A 22802-nucleotide genomic window follows, 5' to 3' on the forward strand; every position below is an offset into this window, starting at 1 on the left:
AGTATCAGTCTGTTCCTCCTTGCTTCCTCGATGACGGGAACAGTTATATATATGGGATTTGTGTCTGTCATACCAGACCAGACAGTACTCCTCGTCCCTCTTGACAGCTGGCAGGAAGTGAATGATTGCTGATAAAGTTTTGGAAAATACTCCCATTGCTCCATCTGCTGTCACTTTACACCTTTCCTTTTCTCTCTTAGTTACACTCATTATTTTTTTTTTCAGGGTTCATTCTCTTAAAATTGGATATTTAATGGAAATTTGAGATAAAAATTTTCTTATTTTATTCTAGGGTATTTCTCCTTTCGGTGTTCTCATTGGTCAAGTATTACCCAGGAGGCATGTGGTAACAGTTGAAAACTTGAACAGTAGGGAGAATAAAACAGTGTTTTTGGACAAAATGGATTTCAGTGATGCTGGTCAGATTGTACCAATTGCACTTCGACGGACACATCGGGCCAATGCAGGGTAGGAATAATTGATAATTTCATTATTAATATTATTTAGGTTTAGCTTCTTATTTTCTTACAAAAATACATGTATACAAAAGACTGATACTTTTCCTCCATGTTAATGTGGATTTAGTATAGCTGATGAAATATTGAAGGCCCTTTAATAAACAGGGTCTTGGACAGATAAAAATGTAAATGTGTAGTTTCAAATCTGTAGAAGGAATGAAAAGTTTGGATCTTTATTACTCAAAAGGAAGAAGGAAGACAGTAAATAATATTTTTTTATAGACATGTATTGTAATTTGTGAATAGAACTAAACAACAAACCATGTAATGTTTGATATGGTATTTTATAGTTGAACTCAAAGCTGCATGTTTAGGGCTTTTTATGTAATTTATGAAGTGACATACAGCACAACAACACAGGTTGATCACATTAGTAGATTTGGAAATTCATGGGGGGTAGCTGAGACTTTAAATAACATGTAAATAAGAATAAACTCATGATTCTGAAAATGATGGTAACAAAGATTAAAAACAATGATTAAAAATTATGCTATATATGGTCAATGATGATGATGTTTCTGATGAGCCTGAAGATGTTGATGAGGATGATAATGGTGATGATGATGGTTATTAGATAATTATGATGGTGATGATATTAATGATGATGATGAGTAGGGGAGGAGGGGAAGGGGCTTATGATAATTGGCCTTTAAAATTTGTTGTGCCCCCCCCCCATTTTGTGCTTTACTGAAGAAATGTGCCTGATAATGCTTTATACAAATCCAGATAAATTCCAAGGCCTGCATCGTTTGTTGTACAGTCTAGAATAATCTACTTTTATTATTTTTTTTACAGAGCCAAAAGAAAGGCAGCTGAGGAAGAGACAGTCAAAGAAAAGGGTAACAGGAATCATTAACAACTACTATATATTTTAATTGAGTGCAAGATATCTCAATTTTCTTGCTTCTGTGTATCTGCCTCTTACATTACTACACCATTTCTGTTTAAGCTGTCTTATTCATTTACCCCCCCCCCCCCCCCCGAGATGGTGCTAAGTTATTGCACAATCTTGGTATGAGGGGTCAAATATGGCAGCCTACTGACGGTTTGATTAAGTAATATTTGCTTAATTGGAGGGTCATGAATACAAGCAAGAAAACTTAGAAATTTGGCATGCGAATTGTTTTTTTTTCTATCATTTTAATTTGTAAGCTTTGAAATTCATTGTCATGTGGAAAGAAATGTGAGAAGTGAAACCAATTTCGATTTCTCAAGTATTTTCTGTGGTATACTGGTTCTGACAAAATCAAACTGGGTAACAGGGTAAATGATTGGTGTGTTTGACTATACTGACTTCTCTTGACAAGTGTCATTGACAAATAAAATGCTCTTTACTGACCAGGCTTCTATATGTGTTTCCCTTTAGATAAACAAAGAGAGATGAAAAAGAAAAAGAAAAAGAAACTTCCTGCATCACTGAATACTGCAGCAAATTCTGCACAATCTGTAACAAAGCTGGCAGCTGACTTTATGCGGTCAAAAAACAAGGTTCCTGTTCCTAAGGTTATCAAGAATCTAGTAAGTAGGGAACTTTCTATTTACAAAACTATAGAGAATATGATTTTCCTATAGAGGATGTCCCTCATGAAGTGGATGATCATACATTACTTTGAACTATTATGACTCTGTTCTCCAGTGATGTCTTGTTGATGATATCCTTTTATTTTATTTTCTGTTCTCTGTATTCATTATTTTTTCCTTGTCCTTTCAGTATTCTCTTTTTCATTTCAATTGTCTTTCTTTAAGACAAGTTCTTCTTTTACTCTCATTCCCTGTCTCTCCTGCAATAATTTAATTTTCTTTCTCCACCATTGCATTCTCTCCCCCTTTCTTTGTTTTCATGTTGTTTCTTTTTTTTTTCCATAATTTGATTTGGTCATTATTTTTTTACTTTTTGTCTATTCTCGGAGGCTCTTACAGTAATCTGCAATTCCTTGTTCTTGTTTCAATAAGAAGCTGTTTACACTTATTCACAATTATTATGACAATGCTTACTCTTCAATGGTGTCTTTTCATTATCTGCATCACTTATAATTTGGACTTGACATGATCTGTTAAATTGACTTCTTAATAGGTATCTTTGAACTATTTAAATCATACCACTCCCTATACTGATATTGATCAATACTTTCAATGTCATTACACAATTGGACAGGTCAAATGTCAAAAAGCAAGGCAACATAGTTTCCTTTATGCTCATTTTATATGCATGCATTAAACTATCATAGAAAGTAAGTAGATCAGGGTGATCTCAGAGTTCATTTGGAAGAGTTTGCCATGTTTTGTGCTTCAAATTTTCACCCTTACCCCTATAAAAACTCTGTTCAGTGTTTTTCTTATGCCAATAGGTTGAGTTATCTGCAAAAATGCCAGAATGATGGGTCTTAAGTTGCATAGGCTACAAACTGAACCAGAAGATATGTTACCCAAAGCAATGATGATTAATGGTGGGCAGTATAGCTTACTTGCTGTGTAGAAGTTAGCCTTATCCATCTTTAACATGACTCTCACCAATTACTTTCAGCATCCACACAATGACTTCTACTGCTGGATTTGCCACAACCAGAGGTATGATGGTAAATTCTTGTACTGTAATGTCTGTCCGAGGGTCTACCATGACACCTGCGCCAACGTTCCCTGTCCTCAACCAGACTGGGTGTGTCTGGAATGTGAGGTAAGAACTTTATACAAATGGAGAAATCACATCTCTTACCCATCCACTCCTAATAGAGAACCAAAGTGATGATGTCACAAAAAACTTTTTTGCATTTTAGCTTTTTTTATGCCATATCTCGGCAGGGCACCCACTACCAAAATTTGGTGGGAATCGGTCCATGGGGGCCTTAGATGTGACCTCATGGATACATAATTAGCCCCATTGAAGTCAATGTATTATTGGCCTGGTTCTAAATGTAAGGAACGAGGCCAATAATACGTTGGTTTCAATGGGACTGATTATGTATTCATGAGGTCGTGATTATGTATTCTTGGAGCCCCAAGGACTGATTCCTTTCAAATTTGGGTCGTGGAGGTATTTTATCATGCTCTTCCAAAGTATGGTATCAAAACTGCTGAAATGCAAAAAGTGAGAATTGATGACGTCACACTCCGGAACTCTATGACTGAAGTCAAGGGGAATTTAATAGGTCATAATCGCAGTAAAGGCATGTTAAGTCATGACCAAGCAATGCTCAGCACCATTTGCAGATAGCTATTAATGAATCAAACTTACAAAAAGTAATTTTAGAATATTATTTCTAGTGGTTGCTTTTGTCACCAAGAACCAACACATCTTTTTATTGCTAATTTGATGCATACACTGTACATTGCATGTTCTTAACTTGAGTTATGTCTTGTCATATTCGAATGCTGCAAATGTCAGTGTGTCTCTTGAGCTATGTTGCGCCGTTTGTGCACAAGGCCAGGAGAAAAGTATACATCCATGAGCATCACCATGTACTACATCAAGTTCCATTTGAGACCATCCACCCCCAAACCAATAATAAGCTGCCATTAACGGTTCTCTCTAAGTAGCCAAAATATAAATTTGGTCTTCAAAAAGTAAGAAATTTAAAACTACCTCATATGAAAGAGTTATTCGTCTTTTGCATACTGTCAAAATTTAAATTTGTACAGTTTAATAAAAGACGAGATAAAGCAGTTTCTTTTTAAACCATTTTTGCGGACAGCTTCAAAGTTTCACCACGATGACACAGTGTGCACATATGCTTGAGTGACTCAGAACTTCAAACCTTGTTTTTTTTAAATATATATAATTTCAAAGCTTAGGATATGCTTTTTCAAGCGTAATGAATATATCTCAAAATTCATTTTTGGCAACTTTTGTTGGTGTGGGGATGGCTGGTCATATTTTATTATAATACTCCAAGTTGAAAATAAACATGTTAACATTGATACAGACGTAGCATTGCATGTGTTTTATGAGCTCTGTAAAAAGCAGGTCATTATATAGTATCTCTAGGAATGTTTTCGAAAGAACATCTAACTTTCCTTATCTAAACAATTTGTATGTAAAATAAAACTTCATGAAAAATCTGAGTCAGTTCTGATTTTGGTACATGAGTTATAATTTTTTTTTTTTAATGATTTTTATAGGGATCAGTGCATGGAAGTGCATTTGGGGATAGTTGTTTGTGTTGTGTGTAATATATTCAAAGCAAAATGTTTTGTTCTTTACAGTGAACTAATATTTGCTCTTATCATGTCAATACAATGTTTAATATCAGAATATCACAGATGCAGAATGTACAGAGACACAATCCAATGCTATGGCTTCGCTTTCTCTTGATAAACTGGCAAAGGTTCTACGTACAGCAATCGGAAAGATGAAACGATACACAAATGTAAGTTTTTGCTTGTGTTTGAAGACTCCCCTACTTTCTTTGTGCTTGTTGTTTCAATCCAAGTAACAAAACTAAATACATGTTGCCATACATACTAACTGATGTCAGAAAGTGCCTTTTTTACGGCTGTGAGGATGATTGCCTTAATTCAAATTGTTGTGTGAAGATTAATCAAGAAGTCAGAATTTTTATTTATGGTCTATGATATATTTCTTTAGGCTTAAAAGCTTTTAGCTCACAGTTATGAAAAAAATGAAATGAGATTCGTTTCTGAATATTGAGAATAACTTGACTCGTTATTATACCTTGAAATTGTGTATTTTGCCCCTAGTCTCTGCTCTTCACACCAATTGATGACCTTCGAGAGTTTCGAGATTACAGACAGTTTATCTTCCATCCCATGGACCTATCTCTGATGGAAAAGGTATTAAAGAATGGTGACATAGATCTATTGAAATGATTGGTTGACATATATCATGTGACCAGTCTTTTGTTTTTATCCAAAGGCAAATTTGCTAATGACGGCCGGTACTAATGACTAGTTCTAGTGACCGGTCAAAATTTGACTTGAGATGAGGATGGTTTATCAAATGATAAAGATCCATATCACTTTCTTATAAAACCTGTAAAACACATATTTATTTCATGTGCATTCATATACATGTAATTACCCACAGTTGTTAGCTTTGAAATGGTCCAAATACCCTCAGCTAAGCCTCGGGCATGCTTGAACTATTCCAAAGGTGCCCTGTGCTTTTAATTCTTTAGTGAATCAATGACCTTGATGATTTTGCATATTCTCCTTTCATTACATCTATTAGAGTATATTACACATAATCTGTTCATTTGTTCTCTTACAGTGTACTGTAAGTGTTTCCAAAAGAAAAGGATCTTTTTTATGTTTTGTTATTGATTTCTCCGCTTCTAAATAGCAATGAATTAATATCACCAACACTCCTTTTCATCAGGAAAACAGTAACTTATTCATACAGAATTTGTTACTGGAAAATTACACTTTCCACAATAAGCAGAGCATTTTATGTAATTGTTTTTTTTTTCCACTGACTATCTGTTGTAAGCTAATCCTTGCATCTGATTGGTTCATAGTAAAATAATCATTGAGAAGTATTGTTTGATTTCATGAACTTTCCCCAGATTTTTGTGAATAGTTCAGCAGGTGTAAAAGTATTTCTTTGGAGATATCAGTATCAATCTCATGAACAAGAATGCAAACCACTCACTTGATGCTGTCTTATCCTTGCAGTATAACCATTGTACATGTGCAGTATTCATATCATTTTTATCTCGCCTACATAGGCGCCGCTTTTCTGACAGCGGTGGCATCATCATTGAAATCTTAATCGAAGGTCAAGTTTTTTTAATTACATCATAACTTTGAAAGTATATGGATTATGGACCTAGTTCATGAAACTTGGACATACGGGTAATCAAGTATTACTGAACATCTTGCTTTGGTTTCAGGTCACATTACCAAGGTCAAAGGTCATTTAGGGTCAATGGACTTAGACCATGTTGGCGGAACCAACATCGGAATCTTGACCTAAGGTTTAGTGTTTAAAATGTAATCATAACTTAGAAAGTATATTGACCTAGTTCATGAAACTTGGACAAAGGGTAGTGAAGTATTACTGAACATCCTGCCCGAGTTCTAGAACACAAGACCAAGGTCAAAGGTCATTTTGGGTTCAATAAACTTTGGCCATGTTTGGCGTATTTGTTGAATTACCCTTGTAACTTTGAATGTTTATTGATCTAGTTCATAAAACTTGGACATATGAGTAATACCATTATTTCTTTTCATACACTATCCTATTCAGAATGTGCAGAGTAGATCTTATGGCTCCACAGAGTCATTCCTTGCTGATGCCAAATGGATTGTACACAATGCATTTGTGTATTTTGGAAGTAAGTTTGGTGTGATAAGAAGTTATCAATTTGCTATGTCTTTATTTCTCATATATTTTGCGGGTTAGGGTGACATTTGTCTCGGGGAATGATAGTATGAGGATTTGAATTTGGGGTAAGCTTAGGTTGATACTGTGTTTATAGGTTTGCTTATAAAAGGGCAGATTTTCCATCAGAGCTGTTGTTAATGGTACTAATGTCATGAAATTAAAAAAAAGTGCATTTAAGGACATGATGCATAGCATTTTACATGAAAGCTATCTATAAAGTAGACTATGTCTGCCAAAGCTATCTTTTCAGTTTCTTTCTATTATGACTTGTATCTAAAGCATGTACAAAAGGACACTTTGCTGATTGAAACCTCTTGTCTCCCTAGAGCAGTAACAAATTGGTCTCTATGTTGCAACAAAAAGGATTTATTGATTTTTTTCTTTTTATTTATTTATTTATTCATTTTTTTTGGGGGGAGGGGCATTCGGCATGTACAAACACAGTTCTCAATCTCATATTCTCACCTTATTATTTAGCATTATTGTAAAACAAATATTAGATTGTGTACACCTTGCAGTTATGACATTAATTTTGAAACAAAGTAGTTTGTTATTTAAATAATAATAGATTAAAACGCATTTTGTTGGTAATGTTTTGAAATAATATGTACTTTTATTGTGTTTTAGTACTAGAAATGAGAGTAAGCGTCTTGACTTTTGAACAACTTGTATGAATATATTTTATTTTTTATGTTTTATTTTGGCAGGTGGAAATAGGTACAGCAATGCTGCAAAGTCCTTTTTAAAGGCTTGTGAAACAGAGGTAGGTTAAGCAGTGCATCCTTGTTAAAGTAAGATTTCCCCTAGATCAAAATGGTGTAACTGTTCAAGTGAAATATATGTAGTTTTATAGCAAAATTGCTTAGTCAAAGTGTTCCTATACTTTACTAACTTCTATGTAGGAATCGAAGTCATCCATTAGCTTAGGTAGGAGTGAGCGCTGTAAATCAAGACAAAGTTGTCACTTTTCAAATTTCAACAGATCCCTTTTAAAAAATATTTTGTAATATTCTGTGTTCTGGTATATTTATTTATGTGCATTTTGTCGTAGTGTACCTTGCCTGTAATCTAGGCGAGCGATATTTCTGATCTGGCAAAGACAACAAATTTGTAGAATTCGTAGTCTTCGCCACATCAGACGTATTGCTTATGTTTGGCATAACAGCAAAGACAATAACTGCATCCTCCGCCTAGATTATAGGCTATAGTGTACCGGGCACCCTGGTATACTAGTGTTCGGAGGAACCAGACGCAAAACCCTTTTGACCAGGAACAAAATTGTGCCTGGCGCCTGGTTAATAAAAAGCTTGCATGAGAATGCCTATTGCGAAGTTTCATAAATGACAATGTTTCCTTAAATTTGTGCCCCTGCATGAATGACAAAATGGATGAACTTCAGTTTTACACTCATTGCTGAATAAGTGTAAGAATACTTTTACAAAATGACTATGCTCAAAATATTTTCAGTGAAAATTTGTAACATTTTGATTTAGGAGGAACCTTTTTTTAGCATTTTTTGTCATTTGCTGAATAATTTCAGATATTTACATTTTTAGATTGTTCCTCCACATCTTTATAAATCTTATCCCATGTTGTTCACCTTGTTAGAAAATTAATTAATTTTTTAAAAATTATTTTAGATGGCTGAGGTTGAGTTATGTCCAGACTGTTACCTAGGTGCTGTTTGTAAACAACCTCAGTGGTTCTCTGAAATTTGTGTAAGTATCCATGTCTTTTTGGCTCATTGTATGCAGATTATGTGAATATGCACATCAAAAATGATTTCCAATATTTCTAATTTTCTTATTTTCATGAAATACTCCTGCAGCATATGATTGATGAATTTGATTAATGGGATTTGTGATATCCAAATTTCAATGCATTTCTACATTTTTTTATTTTCCTATGTATTTCATTATTTTCTCCAGATTTTGTTATTGATTATGTAATTCAGCATTATGTTCAATTCTTTGATCTGAAGGGAAACTAAGGGGGAAATATTTAACAATATTCTTTACAAAACACGTGATTTACATGCTAAGCCTTTTTTCTGTAACAAGCATCAACAAAATTAGCTATGGAGTGGTAGACACAATCATCATGAAAAAGGTCTCAATCTGTGCGAGATGTGACAGCTAAATAATTGTGACATCTTGGGAAAATATGCATTCAGAATTTATCACAAAAACAACTTATTCTAAAAGAAATTCCCCCACCCATCTTGGAAACTTTTCCATTAAGAATTAATTTTCTTTCTGTGGTTTTTGTTTGCATATTGGAGAACCTCTTCTAAGGCCACAGCACATGTTTAATCTACAATATGTTACTATATCATAATTGTTAGCTTCATTATCTGTTGAGCATTTTCAAAAAGATTGTCATTTTTTATAGTCCTTCACAATATCTTTTTCAGCTAAATGCATACCAGTTTTCTTTGTCGTCTGTGAATTTAGAGTTTATAGCTGCACCTGCTTTCATGATATGTGTTGAGAGGTGTAAAATATTAACCCTTTATTTTTGCATCTGTCAAACAAAAATTATTCATTAAATATTTATTATTCATTTCTAAAATTGTGAATTCAAACTTTTGAAATTGATTAATGACTTATTAAGTTTGCTTTGATATTTCAGACCAAGCCTCATCCACTGATATGGGCCAAGCTGCATGGTTTTCCTTTCTGGCCTGCTAAGGTTAGTATAATGTGTTTGATTTATTATTTACATATTTTCAGCCATTCTCAACCCCCTCCCAATCATTGAAATAATAATAAATACAATGAATAATAAACAATGTGACATTTTGTCAATTGTGCTCTCAGCTTCAGCACACTTATCCTTTGTCTTTTGTCTGTCCAAAGTTAAAGTTTCCTATTTTTAACTTTCATCTCTTAGAAACATGTGGCCAAAGAATCATTCTGAGGATAGTTGTCAGAACTTGATCAAGTAGATTGCATGTCCTGTTGGCAAGGATTAGCACTGTGAACTGCCTATGTTGCATTGAAATAGAATCATTTTAGTTCTGAAAAGTATATTCTAATTTTGTACCAAAACATTTGATTAAACATTCAAAGTTATTTAATTCACTGTAACCGTCCAAAATACTTAAAGGGATGGTCCGGGCTGAAAAAAATTCACAGAGCAAAATGCTGAAAATTTCATCAAAATTGGATAACAAATAACGAAGTTATTGGATTTTAAAATTTAGCAATATTTTGTGAAAACAGTTATATGCACATCTACATGAAAATTCATTTCCTTTTTCTTATGTTATTACATGAAATCATAAATGTTTAAGTTTGTCATACATGTGTAAATGATGTGTCTTCATTATGATAAAATAAGTTGCGGCAGTAAATAACTAATGCACTTAATCAGTTGTTTAATCCAATTGTTTTAGTTCTTGGTAGAAAAATTTGAATTAACTTAATTTAAAATAATAAATACAAAAGAACAAGTGGGGATATGACATCATCAGCCCACCTAATGAATATTTTAAAGACATGCCTAGAACTATTTCACCAGAATAATGCAAATCTTTAAAATTCAATATAAACTTATTTGTTATCCGATTTTAATCAAATTTTCAGCATTTTGCATTGTGAATGTTACTCTATTTATTGAGATATAAATATCTCCAGCCTGGATCACCCCTTTAAGCTTTCTTAATCAACCCCAGTATTCCTATCATCTGGCCACTGATCATATCTGTGTGTTTTTGTTTTTAAATGCAGGCAATGAAGGAAGAGGATGGTCTCATTGAAGCTAGATTCTTTGGACAGCACGATAGAGCCATGATCCCAGCTCACAACTGCTTCCAATACTCTACCAAGATCCCCTTCCCAGCCTCAAAGAAGAGACTAACAGGACTTAATGCTGCCATCAAGGAGGCAGAGATTCATATCAAGAAACTGGAGGAAAAGCAAGGTCACCCCTTCAAGTATGCCCCTCACCTGACTCCATATGATCCCAACAAGCGCTACACAACTAGCTCTCTGGCAGTCATGCCCGATGGAAAAGTCAAGAGCCTGACTGATGCAGGAAAGAATGCTGAATTGAAGGCGAAGGCTGTTGAAAATGGTGAAGAGGCGTCTAAGAAGGAGGAAGAGGAAAAGACAGATGACAAAATGGATATTTCTGTTGCCTCTAGTGTGGAGGATGATAAGACATATGGGAAAACAGATGCATTGACAGAGATGAAGACAGACTCCTCTCCAGCATCTAGTCTGGATGGCAATGAGCTTGATGTAACAGGAGACTCATCACAGTCTCCATACCATGTTGATTTGGAGCATAGCTATGCTTCTAGGGAATTCCTGGCAATGCAAAATGAGGAGGGAAAAGCAGACCAAGAAACAGGGAAGGCCTTTCAAAAGGAGCATAATGATGATTCTAATGAAAATGTGACTCAGTCAAGAGTGAAGGAGGACGAGGGTGAACTTTCTGATACAGCAGGCAAGGGATACCATAATGACGATGAGGGACAATCCATCGATACTGACAGAAAAAGGAAAGTCTCTGAGTCTCCTTCTCAACAGCCTGAGAAGATGCCAAGGATGTCTTCAAACAAGGATAGCAACCTATCACCAGGAAGAACAGGACAAGGTACTGTAGAACCAGATACCGAAGATCCTGATAAACTTAAAACTTGTCCCAGGGATGTCACAAAAGAAGAAGGTACACACACTGTCGAGACCATTGATTCTCCAGTTTCAAAGAAACCTGTCGCCAAAGATGGTGACAACTTTAGTATCTTGCCCAGCCGCCTTCCTAAACTTGATGATCTAGAGTCCAATGTGAATTCATCTGAAGCAAGTTCAAGCATCCCTAAAGAAGAGGTGAAATCTAATCAGTCAACGCCTAGAAAGGACACCTTCCTTCTTAACCTGAGCAAGACCATCGACACCTGTAAGGCATCCCTAGGCATTGATGAAGATATGGAAGAGCTGGGAGATGAAGGAGGCAGAGACGAAGAGGATGGTTTGGATGATGCTGATATGACAGGAGATGAAACAATGGAGAGTGAGGTTGATGATGAGGAAGAGGAAGCAGAGAAAGGGTCCTTTCAGGCTGCAAGCCATTCCAATGACACAAGCACCATGGATGATGCAACTGATGAGTATGCAGGAGAAAATTTGACAGAAAGTAAAGTCAATCAGAAGCTCAAAGATTATCATAAGGTTTTTAAAGAGGTAGTCAAGACACTTGAAACGGGCGTGGACAGTCCTGTGATATCTGAAAAGGATAGCCTTGCTATGGAGACAGAAGTTGTCAGTGATAGTGAGGAAATCAATTCCAGAGGATTGAGGGGTGATGAAAGCAATGAGAAAGAGAAGACAAATGATCAGACTTTGGCAGAGTCTTCTAAGGTTATAGAGAATGATGAGTCTCAATCAGATGGAAAGTTGAAAGACATGCCAGCTCAGGCAATGCCAACCCAAGTCATGGATGACAAAGCTTCTATTGATGATGATGTTGAAGATGATGATGAAGATGATGCTGGTGAAGATGATGATTATGATGGGGATTCCTCAGATGGAGTATTACTCATTGATGAAGGAAATGATGAGTCAGGCGATCAAGAGAAGAAAGAAGATGCCACAAGAAAATGCAATAAAACAGATGGTGAAACGAAGATAACAAGGGATACAGACGTTACTCCTGCAGACACTAATGACCAGAAGGAAAAGAAACCAGAAGGGATACAATCCAAAGTCAGTCAGGATATATCTTCTAGTGAATCAACCGAGCCTGAAGCTAAACAAGAAGAAGCAAAGGACAAAGAAAGCAGTCAAGAAGCCAAGAAGATACCAGCAGTGGGAGACAAGAAAGTTGCAGAACTGTCAAAGAGTTCTAAACAGTTAATGGATGGAACTCCAAAACCTGTGGAAATAGATCCAGACTACAAAATGTTAATTGCCAAGGTAAAGATAAATCTCATTAAATGTAGGTCAGCCACACGTTTGTAATTATGTAAATTGCAACTTGTTTCAAAGATATATGAACAGGTAGTTATTCATTGTATACAAATCTATGCATGTGCAAGTTGACTAAACCAATTTAACATTGATGTATTATGAGCCACATAGATATGCTTCAGTGATAGTTATTGCTGCCATGGCATTATTAAACCCAATACCCTATCCATGACTTTCCTGCTCCATATTCAGCCCCAACCGAAGTATTTATGTCTCTTTTTCTAATTGAAGCTGTGGCAGGTGATATTTGAAGGCCAATACTAAGTGATATGAAAACCTAGGCCCCTTAAAAAAACACTTCTCAGAGTACTGTGCAGTGATACTACAGTGATACATTAGCCAGATGCCAATTTGAAACAAAAATGAGGCGTTCTAATGTTATTTGATCTACGTCATCTCTTGTTATTGTAGGTTGTTGATGATGCAGTGAAGTCTTTTAAAGAGCTTGATTCTAGTCTTGAGGATGTTAGTGATGACATCAAGAAGCTGGTCCTTGATCTTAAGAAAGAAGTGATTTCACTCAAAGCAAAGCAAGAACTTCAAGAGAAGGAGATGATGCATTGTAATAGTAAGTACAAATTGAGGTTTTTTTAAAAGAATTGTTGCAATAATCAAGTGACCTTCCAGAATTTGGCTTCAAATCTAATTTTGCAAGCTGTTGAAAGAAAAAAATCCTAAAACATTGTGTGAGCTTTTTACATTATTGAGTTATCTAACATAATTATGCCACCCCCTTCCAGTTGAATTTCAGTGCAATGGTGCAAAAAATGTCTTTTGAGCCCAATTTGGTTATATCTCTGTGTGCAACAGTTTGTAAAAGTGGATGTGAAACCCCAAATCCCTAGCAAATTCTGTTTCCAACCACTATTCATAACTAGATAATTCTTTTTACTTTTCCTAACTAGAATTGAATGAATCGTATGTTATAAGTAAATAGAAAAGTATCGCTGACAATTTCATCAAAATTCTTGTTTTTTAAGTCGAAAAATAAGGAAATACATATGAAATTAAAAAAACAATGCAAGACAGAGGAAAGCATTTTTATACTACTTTTTAATATAAATTTCATCAGAGTCCATCAGAAAGTTTTTTAACAAATGAAAAAATAGCCTTTCAGTGATTTATTTACACACAAAATTACCTTTCTGGGCAGAACGCAAAAAAATAATCACTAAAAAATCTTAACTTTTGCAGCACTACAGTCACCTTGATTATCTTTTTTTACTCATAGATCTAGCTGCAGCAGAGATCCGCCAAGTGATGGAATACAGTAAAGATTGCAAGCTGAATAAGGTGAAGAGAAAGTTTGACCTACAGAGGAGAGATGCTATCTTTGACACCAAGGGAAAGCAATGGGTAAGACATAGATAGAGAGCAGCCCTTGCATCAGCCGAGAAGGCATTTGTTTTGGGTTCCCACCTTAACCAGCCTTGCTACCCTTGAAATTCTTGTCGGTGGTTCTAAGACAATTTTTTATTATACAAGCATGTGAGTAAATAATGATGGGAGGTTGTTCAATTTTAATGGAAAATAACAGTCTTCTTAGGACCTCTCTAGAGAAATGTAAATCACACCAAAAATGCAATACTGACAGGAACAATATATCAGTTTTATTAACCAAAGCTCAAGAAATTCTTAATGTTCAGATTTTCATAGTTTGACAGCTCTAGAACATTGACGGTCTTTTTCCCTTTTGTTGAGTGATATTGAGAGTGGCTTTGCTATACAGTGTGTCCCAGAAAAAACGAAACCGAGATTTAGCGATGATTTATCATAACTTAATCATAAATAAAATAGACAAATGACCTACCAATGTAAAGCTTAGAATCTCCTCTTTCATCTGGTATTACTTAGATTATTCCTCATTCACGCATGATTGAGCAAAAACAATTCGAAGAAAGGATGCCAAAAACTCATTTGGCGGGGGGTATCTGAATTTCAAAAAGAAAATCACATGACTAAAAAGTTCAATATCTTCTCTTTTCTTTGATACCTAAATCACAGAAAATGGTCAAGTAGTAAAAAAGTTATGATCCCTCGAAACAATGCTTGTATTTCCATAATTTCATTAAATAAACGTGTTTTCACCGGTTTCCCGCAGAAGCTATCGCATGGTAACAAAAGACTTAATGCATGGCTGATCGTCAACAAAACGGAGTGTCGAGTGAGTTTGAACGCTAGCCTGTAAAACCTCTTAATTTTATGAAATTATTGAAATTCAAGCCTTATTTCAAATAACCAGAACTTTCTTATTTCTTGACCATTTTCTGTAATTGAGGTATCAAATTAAAGAGCAGATATTGAACTTTTTAAAAATGTGGTTTTCTTTTTAAAACCTTGGCACGCCAAGTGGCTTTTTGTTATCCCCTTTTCAAATTGTTTTTGCTCACTCATGCGTGAATGAGAAATAATCTTATTAATTCCAGATGAAAGAGGAGATTATAAGCTTTAAAATGGTAGGTCATTTGTCTATTGTATCTGTGATTAAGTTATGATAAATCATCGCTAAATCTCGGTTTTGTTTTTTGTGGGACGCACTGTATAGGGGAAGGCGGGTAAGTTGTGACACTTTTTGCTTTTTGCATGTTAGAATTGATATGATTAATAATTTTGTAAAAATAAGTACCTTGCCATGAAATTTAATATTCTTCTGAAATATTTTTCACTTATATTTAACTTTCTACCCCCACAATGAGAGTCATTGCCACCTTTGAAAAAAGCGATGTCAAATGGCTCAACTTGCCCCATCTGTGGGGTAAGTTGAGCCCCTTTCTGGGGTAAGTTGAGCCACAAAAACTATGTACAAAATGTATGCGGAAGAACCAGCATGTCAATTTTTTATTTAAAGTTTTTTCACTTGCTAATGTTCTATAAATACTAACATCCTCTAATACCCTTTTTACACAGGATTTTCTTAGCCCCGGACTATCGCTAACCCCGTACTATCCTTAACCCCGTACTATTTTTTTTCCTTTTTACACATGCCAAATTGTGATTGCTAACCCCGGATAAGGAATGCTTGCTTTTCACACACGAAACTCGCTAACCCCGGACTAGTGGTTTTTGTCGATCATTCGTAGTACAAGTACTTCACTCGTACCTTTTTACACACGCTACAATTTCCTTAACCCCGTACTATCGCTCTTAGCACCGCAATTGCTGGGATAACCCTGCTTTTTTGCAGGGCCAAATAATCCCGTACTAAAGGTGGGGTTAGCCCACTTTGCAAAAATGCTGTGTAAAAAGAAAGTGGGCTAAGCTTAACCCCGTACTATAGGTGGGGCTAAAAGGCAATTTAGCCCCACCTATAGTACGGGGTTAAGGAAATTTTAGCGTGTGTAAAAAGGGTATTTAAGGAAAAGAACAGTCATGTAAATTTGCTCCTTTCTGCCTGCATATCGCTGACTTTTTATGGTTTGTTTGTTTTTTAAATACATTACCATAAGAATTACCATGGCTCAGCTTGCCCCATGTTTGTTGGCTCAACTTACCCCAGTCCCAACTTAATGCGATAATTTCGCATCCACACATTTCTTATGCATCCATCATGTAAAAGACTATGACAAGAGTGAAGATCCATACCTGGACTAACAATGTTGTTCTAACATGTATGTCTTTATCATATCTAAAGATGTGTGTGTGTAGACAGCACTTATCTATTTCATACCCTTTTTTACTTTTTTGGCTGAAATTTGTATTTTTCCCTCTAAAAAGTACATTTTGTTTCATTGTTAAAAACAATGTGGTGGGGTCAGGGGTGATGCAATGGGTCATCAATACATGACACCGCAACAATGTCTGACTCATTCATTATTGGCCTGTGGATGGTGGCTCAACTTGCCCCAATGCTCAACTTGCCCCTATGCTCAACTTACCCCACCTTCCCCTATGTATTTTCAGAAGGTTTCAAATTACCCATTACTACACATGCTGTGCATGATGCTGTAGAATATTATGAACTCGTTATTCTTGTATTTACTTGATGACACACCTCATGTCATTCGGGTGAACTGTGTTTTTCAATAGGGCAATGACGATTGAAGGTCACCAAGTCCACCCCCCACCCCAAAAAAAAAGAAGGCTGATATTAATTGACAGTGAAATAAATTGTGCTCCAGTTATGGAAAAAAATATGTAGGAAAGATATACATACATATATATTCAAATGAAAGGAAATCAGATCTTCATGGTTGCTCAGAGTAATAATAGTCTTTTTTATATTGCACCATTTCCTATTTCTTTTGCAGTGTGCAAGTTGCCGTCAGGAAGCTAATTACTTCTGCTGCTGGAACACTAGCTATTGTAGTTATAATTGTCAGGAGCGTCATTGGCAAAAGCATGAGAAGAAGTGTCAGCAGAAATCTGGGAATTTCCCATTTGCCCCTTCTGCAGCTGTGGTAAGTTCAATTCCTGAGAGTTTTTCTCATGAGCGTTCGACTTATTTGAATCAATTAAGATGCTATGAGATGTGTGATTTAACCCTGAATAGACTGGGCTATTTTGATGCCTACATGTAAGAAGAGCCCCCCTTATGATCTTGGTCATCGATCGCGACGAAAATAAGCATGCGCGTTACCCATGGCATAATCTATAAAACTAAGATCAAATTCTGCGAAAAATGTTATTGCAAATTAATTATGCTAATTTATGCATAAAATCAATTAACTAAATAATGCCCCTAAAATGCTAATTTTTGGTTCACACTCTTTATAGGAATCTGATCAAATGTACTTTAAAAAGATTTCAACATCACATTTATTTTCTTATGTATTTCATTGTTTTCTAAATTTCTTATGCATTTCTTTGTTTTTTTACTTTTTGTTTTTTATTGTTTTTTCAATGGAAATTGTTGGGGACTTTGTTTTGACCATAAACAAGATGAAATCAATTGATTTTAATTAGTAAAAGAAAAAATAATGATACATTTTTTAATTTTGGATAAAAATACTGTTTGCATTGGATTTGTACACAAATTCACGTTTTTGAGCAATTTTTGGTCTGCATGCACTTACAAAATGGTGCGTAATTTTAGAACCGCGTACCCGGGGATCACAATTTGGTCTCAAAAGTGGCGCGAGACTTGAAAGCAAATAGTCAGCGATGCGGTCAAAAAAATTTGTGCAGCGAATTTATCACGAAAAATGTCTTATTAGGGTTAAAATGAAGCTTGTTTTTTCTTGATTTTTTTTCATTACCTGAATATATTGAAATATTTTATAATGAAAACTGAGTGAAATCTGATGACGTTGGTTTATTAAATGCACACCTGGGGAGTATTTCATCAACATTTTTTGTCTGACAATTTGTCAGGTCTGAAAATTTCCCTTGATTTGGATTGGCACAGTTCCCATGGTCATTGTCAGATAAAACAGGACTTGTCGCATAAAACGTCTGACAAGTCTTTTTATGAAATGCTCACCAGAGCTCTGTTAATTCTAGCTCCTATGAACATGAAATAATAGCGGTCGTAAGCATATATCTTCATTCATTCATTTGATTTTATTCAGGATCCCTATGACCCCTATCGAAAGAAGAAAAAGAAGAAGAAGAGGGCAAGAGAGGAAGAACAGGCCTGGCTGAAAGAGTATGGTTTTGGTGGTGAAGAAAGCGACGATGACCCAACATGGGAACCTGACCCAGAGGTATAAATCATCTTTATCCCCCGGGGGGTGGGGCGTCATTGTGGAATGTGCATCATCCACATGTATGAATAAACATAAAAAAGGGGGCTTGGGTGGTTCACCAGTCAGGAAACACATGTGTTGCAGTAACGATATAAACATTCTTTTCAGAGAAAGGGCATCAAATTCAGTGATATCAAGAAAAGGAAGATCTGTAGAAAGAGTAAGAAATTGATAGACCCAGTCACAACAAAAAGATCCTATCCCTTTGTGAAATGACATGAAAATACACAGGGCAAGGTCACAGGTGAGAAAAGGTAGCCTATGCAGGGGACTGCAAAGGAAATCAAATGATGTCAAGCTTGCAATTATAGGAACAGAAGAAAATAAAATACATTTACCATTCTTTTAATCAACAAACAATATGCTCTCTGCAGGATTATCCAACTATGGTTGCGCGGAAGAAAAAATATACACTTCCTACAAGCAATACTAACAGTAACCTTAATGCCTTGAGGAAGCCCAATCCTGGCCAGTACATTCCCAATCGCTCGTGGACACTGCCACCAGGAAGTGTCGCATCTCATCAAAATGTGAAGATGGCATCCATGACCTCTCCAATGGGAACCCAGCAAGTCAATCCTGCATCAAAGATAATCACACAGACACCCTCTAAGGTGGTAAGTTTTGTATTCCTACTAATATATCTCTGGTACAGACCCATGTACCTCCTTTTTATATCTCCCGCCAAACAAAGTTTGATGATTGTCAGTGGTTTGCGCATTTGCAATAAATATTGGTATACCTGTTGTCCACAAAAACTTATTTTTGTTGCATAAATAGCATAATTGTGGAAAATCCTGTTTTTTTTTTAAATGTTGAAGAATGGGATTATATAGAAAATGTTTCGGACAGGGTTTGTGCTGATTTTTAGCGTGATCGTGAAAATGGCAGCCAATATTTTGAGCTTTCTAAATTCAGTCATCAAAATTGCAGTCTTTTTAAAGCTCAGTAAAGCTCCTGAATTTCATTTTCTTGTCTAGGTATATACATGTACTTTTTTTCAAAATTCTCATTGAATATAAGAAAGTGATAAGGATGATATTTTTTTCTTATTATTCCATGATTTCTTGATTTAATTCCTTATGTATTATTATTTATTTACTTCTTGTATTTTAGTATTTTTCAGTGAAATATGTTGGCGATGATATTTATATCATAACAAGCATGAAATTAATCAATAATCATAGAATAAAGAATAATCACCTATTCATAAAATAGATTGAAAGATTGTTTGAACCTAAAATCATGTTATTGTCAAATTTGTTAGTCCAACACCCAATTACAAAATTTTAAGTAAATTTTGAACCATGTGCACTGCACAGACTTACAAGCAAATGAAGTCTCAAAAGATGAGCAAGATTGACAAGTCCATTGCAGCTTGTGAATATTAAAAGGTCAAGGATCACAACAGAAATGTATTGATTCCCTCATCAATTCACTTCATTTTATTCAAACATTTAACAATTAATTTGATAAATATGCCCAGTGGCCTGGGAACGAGGGGGTGGTGGTTTGTAAAGAAAAATCTAACAAGCCCCCCCCCCCCTAAAAAATAGGTTTCAGTTGTGAATAAGGGAGAATTTCATTAAATTTAAATAAAAGGTTCCCCTGTACCAATCTACCGAGCACCCCGTCTATGAAAACATCAGCAAATGCTTACAACAACAAGCCAAGAGAAAAAAAAATCCTTTATGCATAATTTCCAGCAGAAACTTTGCTTTTTTTGCAGCTAGAAATGCCTTGAGTCTGCTATCAGTATGTCTTTCAAGCAATCTTTTTCTATATCTATAGATGAGTGCAAATGACAAGCAACAGAAAGTGCCTGTATGCTATGCATACAGATTTAATTAAGCCTTTGCTTGGTGTCCGTCTTGTTTTTTATTGCTCTAACATGAAGCAATTGCTATTATTTATTTATGTGGCTCATTAACCCATGCATACAGCCATTATCATGTCTAATGATGACTGTAATCCCTGTTTCAAACTTAATGCCCCCAGTGTCTAAAACATGTAGATTCAGAGAAACAAAAGTGGATAAACCAAGTGTCTCCTGTTAGATAATTCTGTCACAGTTGTGTATATATAATTAAACAATGGGTTAAATCATGATTTAACACCTTTGCTAAAATTTGCTGTATTGTTAAGTCAATGTTTTACTTTTCTGTACAGATGTACATGCCACCAGTGCAACAGAATGGGCCACAAGTCATCGGCCAGAATGCTTCTACGGGGCAAGTTGTAATCAACTCTCATCAGAAACCTGTGAATTTTATTCCTGGTCCAAGGAATGATCTGTCTAAGCAACCTAATGTAGTTTATGTTGGGACTAGCAAACCAGGGATACAGATGGCATACCCTACTACCAACCTCACCATGCAGGCCAATCCTGGTATCAGCGGTGGAATACAAAATCATGGCACTCCTAACATGCCTTTCAAATTACAGATGGGATCAAACAAGTTGCCCATGTCTTCATTGGTCCAAGCACTTGGGCAGCCCGTGCAGCAGGGTAGCAAGTTCTTCATACAGGTCACACCCGGACAGCAAGGCGGCAATGGCAAGACGGTCAAAGTCTCGCAGATGCCACAACAACCTCTTCAAACTGGCAATATGCCCATCATTCTCAATAATGTGATTGGGGGGTTACCTCAGGGACAAATTGCCCCTGCTGCGATTGTGAGTGAGAATGTTTTACAGAATATTCAGCCTGTTGGTGGGAAAAAAAGTGTTGTAACGGTTCCAAGGTTGGCTCCTGGTTCAGCACCAAGTCCAAAGCAGATCGTCATCACTGTACCTAATGCCACAAATACTGCTGTAAGCTCCATCAGTGTACCGTCTGTTGCTCCTGTAGTTGTTGATAGTAAACCAGTTGGAGGAAATATTCCTCCTGGAATTAAAATGCAAGTGACTTCAACCAAGAATTCTTAAATGCACCTTGTAGGGACGCAAGCTAAGTTGTGGAGTTATATTCAATTTCTTACTTATCACATTTCAGACGTCATAAAATGGCAGCTATTATGTTCATAATGATAATATGAGAAAGGGGTCATGACTTGAAACTCATTGAAATGACTGAGGGAAAAAAAAGACTTCACAAACAGCATTAATCCGAATGAGTGTGCATAAAATGGGAAAGTTTATTATTGCAAAATCAAACATCCTTTTCACATATAAAGAATGAAAGGGGTCATTTCCTACATTCATTATTATATTGATGCTGAAAATGAAATTCTCAATTTGTCAATGTTTCAGCTTAATGATGTAGTGTGAACATATGTTTTTGTCACATTTAATTTTTATATTTTACATTAGCCAACAATATGGGTTTTTTGTCATATACTTTATAACATCTTTATAACATCTTGGCCTCGTCTTACAAAGAGTTGCGATTGATCCGATCAACCTCAAATATGGATGGCTAGCAACATCAACGTCTAAAACACAGATTTGTTCAAAATAATTTCTAGATATGATGTATATTCATACATTCATTGTTCTCTTGAAGATTCAGTGTAATTCACTTTGTTACTAACAAGATTGTGCAAATTTCCTGTAGAAAAAATTATGGTAAGGATGGATTTCCATACAGTTGAGATTGATTGGATCAGTCATAACTCTTTGTGTAAGATGGGGCCCAGATATCCATTAGGGCACTATCTTGTTTATGTTTGTAGGAATGTCATTGTTATTAAATTGTGTATGAAATTCAATTAGGCACATAATTCAGCTTTTGAGAGTTTTTCAAAATCTAGAAAATTTTTATTTTTTTCCTTCAAATTTCTGTTTGACCATGCCGGATTACCCCCATATAGCACCGAAGCAATGATAACTTTGCATCTCAGCATTTTTTAAGCATTCTTTGGCGGAGCATGATGACAATCATCCACAACCAAAATTTGGTTGGAATTTGTCTGATTGGACCCAAGATGTGGCCATATACCTAGCTGCTTTGAAATCTGTGTAACAAGGCCTGGTTCCAAACGGTTATGAACCAGGCCGATTTCCACTGATTTCAATTTCATTTGGACATATCTTGGACTACCATGTTTGGAGGTTTTCCACCATTGCTCGAACAAAGTATTGGCATGAAAATGCTGAATTGCACCTAAAGAAAATTCTCTCTTCCTCTTCTTCCTTCCCCCCCTCTTCCTCTCTCTTTTTTTTTCTTTTCGTCCTTTCTCCTTCTTCCTCTTTTTCTTCTCTTGTTTCCCCCTCCTTCTCTCTTTTCTTTTTCTCTTCCTTTTCCCCTTCCTCTCTTTTTTTTCTTCTGTTTTCTCCCTCTTCC

The 22802-nt window shown here is 35.7% G+C and overlaps 1 protein-coding gene across 1 annotated transcript; it reads left to right on the plus strand.

The window, feature by feature from the left end:
• Positions 1–297: 297 nt before the first annotated feature.
• Positions 298–22621, plus strand: LOC129255603 (MYND-type zinc finger-containing chromatin reader ZMYND8-like). Its single transcript, XM_054893950.2, has 17 exons — positions 298–468; positions 1314–1357; positions 1885–2036; positions 3043–3192; positions 4766–4882; positions 5214–5306; positions 6721–6808; positions 7566–7621; positions 8499–8576; positions 9490–9549; positions 10590–12779; positions 13245–13401; positions 14065–14189; positions 17081–17230; positions 18341–18475; positions 18892–19134; positions 20687–22621. Exons 1-17 carry the CDS (start codon positions 401–403, stop codon positions 21443–21445), a joined length of 4665 nt encoding a protein of 1554 aa, XP_054749925.2. The 5' UTR covers positions 298–400; the 3' UTR covers positions 21446–22621.
• The last annotated feature ends 181 nt before the right edge of the window (positions 22622–22802 follow it).

Source organism: Lytechinus pictus, chromosome 1 (assembly GCF_037042905.1).
Source record: "Lytechinus pictus isolate F3 Inbred chromosome 1, Lp3.0, whole genome shotgun sequence".
NCBI classification, from domain to species: Eukaryota; Metazoa; Echinodermata; class Echinoidea; order Temnopleuroida; family Toxopneustidae; genus Lytechinus; species Lytechinus pictus.

What these genes read in the sequence shown, in the direction of transcription:
- LOC129255603 (XM_054893950.2), top strand. Translation starts at nt 401, where the DNA reads ATGGATTTCAGTGATGCTGGTCAGATTGTACCAATTGCACTTCGACGG. An exon ending in ACACATCGGGCCAATGCAGG is followed by an intron (nt 469 to 1,313) that starts GTAGGAATAATT and finishes TTTTTTTTACAG; the next exon opens with AGCCAAAAGAAAGGCAGCTG. An exon ending in TTGCCCCTTCTGCAGCTGTG is followed by an intron (nt 17,231 to 18,340) that starts GTAAGTTCAATT and finishes GATTTTATTCAG; the next exon opens with GATCCCTATGACCCCTATCG.